This window comes from Apodemus sylvaticus, chromosome X (assembly GCF_947179515.1).
Source record: "Apodemus sylvaticus chromosome X, mApoSyl1.1, whole genome shotgun sequence".
Taxonomy (NCBI): Eukaryota; Metazoa; Chordata; class Mammalia; order Rodentia; family Muridae; genus Apodemus; species Apodemus sylvaticus.
Window position 1 is genome coordinate 52,725,457 of NC_067495.1, and position 11,654 is coordinate 52,737,110.

At 38.5% G+C, this 11,654-nt stretch overlaps 1 protein-coding gene across 1 annotated transcript; it reads right to left on the minus strand.

Annotated features, from left to right (window-relative positions):
- Positions 1–654: 654 nt before the first annotated feature.
- Positions 655–1,752, minus strand: LOC127675821 (melanoma-associated antigen B5-like). The gene has a single exon (XM_052171945.1). It carries the CDS (start codon positions 1,750–1,752, stop codon positions 655–657), a length of 1,098 nt encoding a protein of 365 aa, XP_052027905.1.
- Between the last annotated feature and the right edge of the window lie 9,902 nt (positions 1,753–11,654).

Sequence of the window (11,654 nt, forward strand, 5' to 3'; positions counted from 1 at the left end):
TAGTAATTATCCATAGATGACACTGAAGAATGTTACTAATAAGCCAAAAAGTTGTGGTTGAATCACCAATGCTCCTTTATCTCAATGTTATGAAATTCCCCTGTTCACCACCTATCCACCACCCCTCTTATCTCACTCCAGACCATTTGGCTTAAAGGTTGGATGATAATACTTTGTCTAGTAAGCCAAAATGTAATATTGCTCCCTTTTTTACCTTTTAAACTATTGAACCTGTTTATATTCCCTATAAAAATCCTGCCCTGAGAATTGATGTCATAGTTTCAAACACAATTCTGAACTATGCCCCTTATCTGACCACTATTACATTGTATCTTCACTAAACTTCCTTAACTGAGATAGGTGTTTGTCTGATTGGTGTAGCAATTCCTGAACCCCAGTAGATACTTGGGCTTAAGAAGTATACTGATTAATAAGCCTAATTTCTTAAGACTTAGACTCTTAAATAATGAATAATTTAAATCTATTAATATATAAAATATTTAAAAGACTAAAACAAATGAGCAAAAATTCTTATTGGTTATGCTTTATTACTTGATATTTCATTCTCTTGTTCTTTATCATTTTCGTTCTTGCTTCAAAGAAAATCTCAAATGTGTTATTCTGTTTTCTTGTCTGAAGGTTAGGTCTCATAATTTATTGAGGTGTCATAACCTTCTGGACATTGTGATGACTATGTTCTGGACAAGGTTTTAGTGCCAGAATGGGATACTGTTTTCTTATCTTGGCCTTTTGATTTTCTTCTCTCAAAGCTTCTGCATATTGTACTGAAAAAGTACTAGGTTCAATGCCACTGCCTTTAGCCATAAATTCCAGGACTTTCAACTTGGTAGTTTCAGTGTAAGCTTTTGGACCCCATTGAAACCGATAGCATGGAGGATCACTATTGGGTATCTGCTTGCGTTCCAGGTACTTTAGTTTTACAAAATCTTGAGTGATGAGTTTCCGTGGCTCTCTATAAATAAAATGCTTCCTCCCTGGGTACACTTGCATATAATTCAGGAATTTCCAAATGTCTTCCTCAGAAGCAGAGTTACCCTTCATGAAAATCATAGCCAGAATAGTCATAAGAAGACCAGTTTTTGGTAAACCCCTGCCAGCACAAACCCTTCCTTTGTTGGGGAGTTTTAGCTTGCTGACAAGATCATACAAGTGATTAGTTGAGTCAATTTCAATCACACTAACTGCAAACACAATTTCAATGTTCTCAAAAGCTCTCTTAAGTATCTCATTATATCTATATTGGTACTTTGGTTCAATAAGATTTATTAAATCGTTTCTGGCAATGAGTTGTTTCATTTTAAATTTGTAGAGTACATATTGCTCCACAAAAGCCACATACATATCTAGGCAATTTTTGCATGGATTTTCTTGGCAGGTTCGGTACTCTGAGTATAATGAATTCCCCCCACAGTGACAGTAAATTCCATCATCAAATTCTAAATCATCTTCACAAACAGTGACAGGTGACGGTACACAGGAAGGCCATTCAGCATCACTACTTGTTTCAGAAGTAGGTCGCTTTTCAAGCATTTCTCCAGGCACAGAATGGGAAGAGCAAGGAGGCTTTTCTTCTACTACTTCACTCTCTTGTGCTTTCTTATGATCTTGAGAATCTTCTTTTTTATGATGTCCTTTTTCCTGAGACTCATCTTCTTCAGGATGGCCTTTCTCTTGGTTGCGTTTCTTATTCTTCAAGCGGTGGCGATGCTTATTCTTCTGACCCCGAGGCATGGTGACTGCAATAAGTAGAAGTATAGGTAAGAGAACAAGGGATGGGTATCTGATATATGAGAGATAATGAGAGGATTATAGACCTTCAGCCTGCAAATTCTAGTGTAGTTTTAAGGAATATGACATTTGGTGTGGGTTTTTTGTTGTTGTTTTGTTTTTTGTTTTTTCTGACTTTTTGGGATTTTTTTTTTTTTTGTGATAGATCTTAAGGATGCACCATGTTCAGATTCTCCCAATACCCCTGATGTGTTCAGAAACTAGCAGAGGAATACAAATGAGCCCACTAACTGTAGGCACTGCCTCACTCATCAGCTGGAGGTAGGAAATGGGAACCATCCACTCTTCTATTGCTGACATGATAAATCTCCTTGTATACCAAGACAAGGAAAAGAAAAGGGCTCTTCTGCTGGGAGACAGAAAATCCTGGAGTGGGCTAAAGTGGGGGCACAGTTTTGGACATGGTAGTAACTTTAAAGACTGATGATCTCTGGCCTCCTAGCTCTCTAACTATACTGCATGTTTGCTGATAGCCTCTAAAAAATCAGAAAGTCTTTCTTGCAAAGTTTATGGTTAAAACCATAGTTAAGTAAAGAATTTATTGCTATCTCTCCCTTCTCTGGCCAGGCAGCCAGAAGCCTTTCTGGCTAGGCTAGTTAGCTCTTTGTGAACAACAAACAAAGGAAAGGAAAAGAAAATCTTTTACACAAGTAAATATGCACAGAAACTTTTACATTCATGCACACATTTACATTCATATTCTCATTTATACATTCACATTTTTCTTTGACTCAACCACTTGTTTCATACACTCCACAAATATACATGCATGCTTATAAACACACACATATACCTAGACAAGTGCAAACAAACAAACAGACATACATATGGAGGGATGGATGGATGAAGCAGAGTCTCCCAAGCCAAACCATCCATCACCTTTATTCTCTGGTCTTTTTATACCTTCTTAGACAATTTTATTATTTCTTTTTAGAAAATTACCTCATAGATAAAATGGTACATAAAATGGGAATAACAGAAGGATAACAATAACAAGTTCAATGTTGTTTTGATTTGCATTTCCCTGATAACTAAGGATGCTGAACATTTTTTTAGGTGCTTTAGGGCCATTTGAGTTTCCTCAGTTGAGAATTCCCTGTTTAGCTCTGTACCCCATTTTAATAGTGTTATTTGTCTCTCTGGAGACTAACTTCTTGAGTTCCTTGTATACACTGGATAGGAGCCCTCTATCAGATGTAGGATTAGCAAAGAAATTGTCCCAATTTGTTGGTTGCCATTTTGTCCTATTGACTGTGTCCTTTGCCTTACAGAAGCTTTGCAGTTTTATGTTGATTCTTTTTTTTTATTCGATGTATTCTTTATTTACATTTCAAATGATTTCCCCTTTTCTGGGTCCCCACTCCCTGCAAGTACCATAAGCCCTCTTCCCTCCCCCTGTTCCTCTATCAACTCCTTCCCACTTCCCTGTTCTGGTATTACCCTATACTGTTGCACTAAGTCTTTCCAGAACCAGGGACCACTCCTCTGTTCTTTCTGGACATCATTTAATATGTGGATTATTTCTTGGGTGTTCCAAGTTTCTAGGTTATTATCCACATATCAGTGAGTGCATACCATGACTGATCTTTTGAGACTGGGTTACCTCACTTAGTATGATGTTCTCCAGCTCCATCCATTTGTCTACGAATTTCATGAATTCATTGTTTCTAATGGCTGAATAGTACTCCATTGTGTAAATATACCACATTTTTTTGTATCCATTCCTCCGTTGAGGGACACCTAGGTTCTTTCCAGCTTCTGGCTACTACAAATAGGGCTGCGATGAACATAGTGAAGCATGTGTCCTCATTGAATGCTGAAGAATCCTCTGGGTATATGCCCAGGAGTGGTATAGCAGGGTCCTCAGGAAGTATCATGCCCAATTTTCTGAAGAACCGCCAGACTGATTTCCAAAGTGGTTGTACCATCTTACAATCCCACCAGCAGTGGAGGAATGTTCCTCTTTCTCCACATCCTCGCCAACACCTATTGTCTCCTGATTTTTTGACCTTAGCCATTCTGACTCGTGTGAGGTGAAATCTCAGGTTTTTTTTTTTTATTCGATATAATTTTTTATTTACATTTCAAATGATTTCCCCTTTTCTAGCCCCCCACTCCCCGGAAGTCCTGTAAGCCCCCTTCTCTTCCCCCTGTCCTCCCACCCACCCCTTCCCACTTCCCTGTTCTGATTTTGCCGAATACTGCTTCACTGAGTCTTTCCAGAACAAGGGGCCACTCCTCCATTCTTCTTGTACCTCATTTGATGTGTGGATTATGTTTTGGGTATTCCAGTTTTCTAGGTTAATATCCACTTATTAGTGAGTGCATACCATGATTCACCTTTTGAGTCTGGGTTACCTCACTTAGTATGATGTTCTCTAGCTCCATCCATTTGCCTAAGAATTTCATGAATTCATTGTGTCTAATGGCTGAATAGTACTCCATTGTGTAGATATACCACATTTTTTGCATCCACTCTTCTGTTGAGGGATACCTGGGTTCTTTCCAGCATCTGGCAATTATAAATAGGGCTGCTATGAACATAGTAGAGCATGTATCCTTATTACATGGTGGGGAATCCTCTGGGTATATGCCCAGGAGTGGTATAGCAGGATCTTCTGGAAGTGAGGTGCCCAGTTTTCGGAGGAACCGCCAGACTGATTTCCAGAGTGGTGCATTTCCCTAGTGATTAATGATGTTGAACATTTCTTAAGGTGTTTCTCAGCCCTCCGAAGTTCTTCATGTGAAAATTCTTTGTTTAGCTCCATACCCCAATTTTTAATGGGGTTATTTAGTTCTCTGGGTTCTACCTTCTTGAGTTCTTTGTATATATTAGATATTAGCCCTCTGTCAGATTTAGGGTTGGTGAAAATCCTTTCCCAATCTGTTGGTTGACATTTTATCCTTTTGACAGTGTCCTTTGACTTACAGAAACTTTGTAGTTTTATGAGGTCCCATTTGTCAATTCTTGTTCTTAGAACACAAGCTAATGGTGTTCTGTTCAGGAACTTTTCCCCTGTGCCCATGTGTTCAAGATTCGTCATCACTTTCTTCTATAAGCTTCAGTGTGTCTGCTTTTATGTGTAGATCCTTGATCCACTTGGACTTGAGCTTTGTACAAGGAGATAAGAATGGGTTGATTTGCATTTTTCTGCATGCAGATCTCCAGTTGATCCAGCACCATTTGTTAAAAATGCTGTCTTTCTTCCACTGGATGTTTTTAGCTTCTTTGTCAAATATCAAGTGACCATATGTGTGTGGGTTCATTTCTGGGTCTTCAATTCTATTCCATTGATGTTCCTACCTATCTGCATACCAATACCAAACAGTTTTTATAACTATTGCTCTGTAGTAGAGCTTGAGGTCAGGGATGATGATTCCCCCAGAAGATCTTTTGTTGTGGAGAATAGTTTTTGCTATCCTACGTTTTTGGTTATTCCAAATGAATTTGAGAATTACTCTTTCTAGATCTATTAAGAATTGATTTGGGATTTTGATGGGGATTGTATTGAATCTGTAGATTGCTTTTGGCAAGATGGCCATTCCACCTTACATCAGTCAGAATGGCTAAGATGAAAAACTCAGGTGCCAGCAGATGCTGGAGAGGATGTGGGGAAAAAGGAACACTTCTCCATTGTTGGTGGAATTGCAGGCTGGTAAAACCACTCTGGAAATCAGTTTGTTGATACTTCAGAAAATTAGACATACCTGAGGACCCAGCTATACCACTCCTAGGCATATACCCAGAAGATGCTCCTATATGTAATAAGGACACATGCTCCACTGTTTTCATTGCTGCCTTATTTATAATAGCCAGAAGCTGGAAACAACCCAGATATCCCTCAACAGAGGAATGGATGCAGAAACTGTGGTAATATACACCATGGAGTACTATTCAGTTATTAAACACAATGAATTCATGAAATTCTTAGGCAAATGGGTGGAACTAGAAAGTATCATCCTGAGTGAGGCAAACCAATCACAAAAGATCACACATGGTATGCACTCACTAATAAGTGGAAGTTAGCCCAAAAGCTCAAAATAAACAAGTTACAATTCACCCAGCACAGAAAGCTCAAGAAGAAGGAGAACTTAAGTAAGGATGCTTTGGTTCCTCTAGGAAAGGGAACAAAATACTCACAGGAGCAATAAGGGAGACAATGTGTGGAGCAGGGGCTAAAGTAAAGGCCACCCAGAGACTGCCCTACCTAGGAATTCATCCTATAAACAGTCAACAAACCCCGACACTACTATGGGAGACAAAAAAGTGTATACCAAAAGGAGCATGCAATGGTTGTCTCTGGAGGGGCCCTGCCAGAGACTTACAAATACAGAGGCAGATGCTAGGAACCAACTGGACATGGGGTCCCCAATTGAGGAGCTGGAGGGTGGTCCAGAAGAGCTGAAGGGGCTTACAGCCCCATGAGAAGAACAATAATTTCAGCCACCCAGATGCCCCAAGACTCCCAGGGACTGAACCATCAACCAAGGGGCACATATGTTTCCAGCCAAAAATGTGGCAGCAGAAGGCCTTGTTGGCATCAGTGGGAGGAATGGCCCTTGGTCAGGCAAAGGCTCAACAGAGGCCTCAACAAAGGGAAACCGGAGTGGGGACGTGAGAGTGTGTTGGGTGGAGGGGCATATACATGGAGGTGGGGGGGAGGTTGGGGGTCTTTTGGGAGGGGGGGAATTGGGAAAGGTTTTACCATGGCAATGTAAATGAAGATGATATTCAATTTTAAAAAGTAAAAAAAAAAATATTAAATGTATAAAGCTAAAAAAAAAACAATAAGAAGTTCAAAGCAATGTTTCATAATGCAAGCTTGTTATAAGCAACAGGTTTTTACATGACCTTGTCTTACCATAGTACACACCTGTGGCTTAATCCTTGCACTTAAATGCTTTTTATTGAACACAAATTTGTTCCAAGTCTATTTCTCTATTTAGTGTGATAATAACTTTTGTAACAAAACACACTGTGTTTGTTATTATGCAGCTGTTACTTCCTATCATGAGGAGTGGGTACATTCTAGTCTTGATTCAAACTTTATTACCACTTTCTAGCAAAGAAACTAAGACCATTTCTTAAAACATTCTTCCTAAAATTATTTGAATCACATCAGGAACTCTATAGAATCATTAATTCACTTACACACATTAATTCATGAAAGTTCAACTTTATGTTGATCTATAGGAAGTCTGATCAATAGGGTTGGCTAATGCCCAGGGATTGTTATATTAATTTAACAATGACAGGAATGACATCTCATCTGCAAGAAGTAATTCTGAGATGAATTCTATCTGGGACTTAACCTCATAGAACTCACCCATTGCAGACCATGCAAAAATGATAGGCCACCTCCAGGAAGGCTACCAGTTAGCCTTAACCTATCCTAGTTGGCTCCTGACACACTTCAGTTTGTCACTTCCATTCAGAACTCTTATTGCTATCTCAAGGGAGATTTTCTGTCTTAGATGGTTTCAGCAAGGCCTAGAATTTTCTCAGGGTCACTACATGAGCACATAGACCTTGATTACACCTAAACTCTCAATTTAATTGTGGCTGCACATTCAGTTCAATAATATCACCTCATCTCACTTGCTGTAAGTTAGTGGGGTTAGAGCTGTACAGCCCTGCAATGAGTCTTCAAGGACAGAACCTAGAGCAAGGTTAGATTATTTGTTGTGCCATTTATTTAACTACTGTAAACATTTCCATCAGTCATTCCTTTCATATCTAGTACCGGTTCAAGCTCATTCCTAACACTCTCTGTGGTCTATGTTCTCATAGTGAAGACAACACTATCTTTATCTCCCCATGGCTGGAGTAATAAGAGGATCTTCACTGACTATTCCTGTCCCATCTCTCTAGACACCGAGAATAATGGATAGATTCTGTGACATACTCACTCTTCAGAATTGGGTGATTCTCCCTGTCATCAGGATAGACTCGATGTCCTCTGGACAAACCTAGTAGTATTCCTAAACTGAATGAGTAAGCTACAAAGTAAAACTCAGGCCAAATTCTAACTCCCTTTGTGTCACAATAGGAGAAAGTATACCACATCATATCAGTAATGGCTCAGAATTTTGAGACTGCTATTAGGAGTGAGACTTTATATGGTCCTCTCAGTTCTAAGAGCAGGGAATTACCTAATTCCTTCCCCAAAAACCTCACCATAATGATTTTCAGGAACAGACTCCATTTTTGCCTTTGAAGTCTTGCTCTCTGGTCACATCCTTCACTTTCTTATAGCCCTTCTTTCAAAAGTCAGCCTGAAAATCTTGCTCAAGGCAAATTAATGAGCATAAGATTAAACTCTGCACCTTAGTTTTCTGAAATCTACAAAGCTCAGGGTATCATCACACTGTTTGTTCCTATTAAGGCAGAAGACACCTTTTTAAAAAAGAGTTTTAAGTCTCAAAATGTCTAGCCAGTATTTTTATTGAGTACTCATACAAAAAAAAGAATTCAGAGAATGTCACATTGGTAGCAGTGTTTGGGTAGGTTAAGCAGAGATACAGCTTTCCAACATGGGAATTTGACACTGAAGGCAGGATTTAAGAGTTTTTGCCTCACCCAACATCCAATTCACATTCTCTGCTTCCTACATGTTAGTGGTGATATCATCTCTGTCCTTTTTTCTCCTGCTACAATGTCTGAAACTTGCCCCGCTCCCTTATTCCTTTGAAATCATAAGCCAAAAAAAAATTCTCTTCTTTATGTTGCTTTTGGTTATGATGTTTTATCCAAGCAATTGAAAGGTTGCTAATCACTTATGATTCAAACTTACTTTTTAACCAATACAAAAAATAAACAATATAAACATTAGGAAGATAAAATGTTTTTATGTATAAGGTTTATGCTCTGATTAAGCATAATTATTTATGATGAAATAATTCAAAATTATTTCTTACAGCTTTTTCAAATTGAGGTTAATCCTCGTTACTGTAATCATTCTGCACATCAGAGTTTCTTGTTCCTCCATAACTGTAACTTACTTTCCTAGTAATCAGTTTTGCCTGGTCTGTTCACCAATATGCACACATGATACCTAGATACTATCATTTTCTTAAAAATTCCCAATACCTTAAGATTTTGTAAATAAGTAAAATAATTAAATGAGGCAGTCACAGAAAGATAGTTCTCCAACTTCAGATTGCTCATACATATAGAACACATTTCTTATGCTGTTCAGAGCCCTGGACATTGAGTAATGGTCTATCAACTTAATAGCTGCTTATGGGCTGCATCTCCAATACAAACTGATTCCTTTCTCCCACCCTGACCTCATTCTTTCAGAGGGGGAAACAGACACATCTCTGGGATCAATGTGGTTAATTTTATTAGGAGTTTTTTGTTGTCTTTTTTTCACATTTAGAAGAGTCCTATAACTCCAGTGTGAGGTTCCTAGGAAAATGCCACATCACTTTTAAGCCTTGGCCAATGTCTCTCTGTACCCTTGCAGGGGATGTGATGGAAAAGCAGAAAAGTGCTAATCAGAGATCCCAAAATAGGAGTGATATTGTCACATACAAAGTGTGGTATTTTGTATCTTCCTTTCACCACCCATATGTGACCCCTCACGTAACTTTTATGCAGGTATACATACTTTTTTTTTTTTGCTTTGGTTTTGGTGTTTGGTTTTTCAAGACAGGGTTTCTCTGTGTAGCCCTGGCTGTCCTGAAACTCACTTTGTAGACCAGGCTGGCCTCAAACTCAGAAATCACCTGCCTCTGCCTCCTGAGTGCTGGGATTACAGGCGTGTGCCACCATGCCCGGCCATACTTTTTTAACAAGCTGAAACTTCTAATATTTCAGCCCCTAGTTAAAGTTTATTGATACTTTTTCTCTGTAGGCGATGTAACATAAAGCAGTATCTCTGTCTTTCCTTTCAAGGTGAGCCTTGTTGAGCATCTTAGATTGATGTGAACCTCTAACACAATCCTTCTGTCTCTGTCTCCTTATTCACACTTAATATTTTTATTGCTTATTCCTTAGTCTCTGTACTTCAAATTATTTTTCTGAGTTTGAAGTTACACATTTATCAGCAGAAATACATTTTGATTCAATGAGCAGAAAATGAATGGCATAGGTTTTGCTTGGAAAAGTGTGAAGGTATTGACAAGAGAAATTCTGAGTCATATAACAATCATAAAATTTCAAGTTGTTTATGTGTAAATGGAATCTTATAAACTTGTAAGAATCTTATAAATCTTGTAAGATTTCAGTACAGAATGGATGTAAATCACCTGATACAGTATTACACAAAACTTGAATCTTCAAGTAACAGTAGTTAGTATTGAGATAATTTGTACCCAGCATTGTAACTACCTTCTCTTACAGAATGCAATTGCAAATATGTTTTAAAAAAATAAGTAAATCCGAGGGCACAGAGCAGGCAAAATGCTGCTCAACCAATAAAAGTGGTATTCATGAGATACAGAGTGTTATTTCTTTTGTTATTCTTTGGCTGTAATCAAATCAAATCGTCTTTTGAGACAAAGACCAGCATCCTCTCTCATTGGTGTTTTGAGTTCAAATTATTCTTTCTCATTCCTTTCATCATTGCTCCAATATCAAGTCCTTCCTTATCATTTTGCAAACCAAACTCCAAGTAACCTGGTATAAATAATTCTTTTAATAGAACAGAATCTGCCTCTATTGATTCTTTTATTTTTATATTTTCTTTGAAAATTTTGTACGTATCATTGTACATGTTCCTCAAAGTGCACTTATTCCAGGATGTCCATCTCACCTCCAAACTTTATTTCATCTTCTCATAATTATTTATATTTTAGTATGTTTTATTGTTTCCAGCATTCTATACTATTTGAGAATGTCTCACAGGCATATAATGTACTTGTGGTGGTTTGAATGAAAATGGCCCAGTTAGGCTTATAGGACTAACACTATTAGGAGCTGTGTCCTTGTTGAAGTAGGTGTGTCACTGAGGTCTTAGATGCTTCAGGCCCAGTGCCACTCTCTCTTTCTGCTTCCTGGGGGTCCTAATACAGAACTCTCCACTACCTCTCCAGTACCATGTCTGTTGGTTTGTCATCATTCTTCCAACCATGATGATAATATCCTAAACCTCTGAAATGGTAAGCAAGCTCTAAATGAATGCAGTCCTTTAAAACAGTTGACATGGCCACAATGCCTCTTCCTGACAATAGAAACCTGAACTAAGACTGACTTTTGATTTTGTTTTTGTTTGGTCAAAACCATCCACCATTACACCTGCTGCGAAATTCCACCCCTATTCCTCCAACCATTTTTTTTTTTTACCAACCTCATGTTCACTCTCCCAATCCCCCTCCCTCCCAACACACACACACACACACACATGCACACACAAACACACACATGTATGCATGCACACATACATGCATACATACATCTCCTCCTCCATGGAGTCAACATATTTGCCTATGTATAGATAGGGTCATCTACTGAATCTTGGGTAGCCATTTAGAGGCTGTATCCTCAATATAAACTGGTTCTTTTCTTCCAGCAACCACCAATTGCCACATGTTTTTCAACTAGGTAGGGAACTTCATGGGGTCCTGTCCCATCCATTCTGGGATTTTGGATGATTTGATGTCATACACATTGTGCATGAAGAACCAGTTATTGTGAGCTCATGTGTGCAATATCCCCTTCATGTCCTGCAATTAGTGTTTTGTTGCAGATGTCTACTTTCTTTGGGCCTTACTACCTTTCTATCTTCTTCTTTCAGGATGATCCCTAAGTGATGGGAAAGGATGTATATAGATGTATCATTTAAAACCAAGCACTCTTATTCTTTTATTCTTATTCTCTGCATATTGTCCAATTGAGGTCT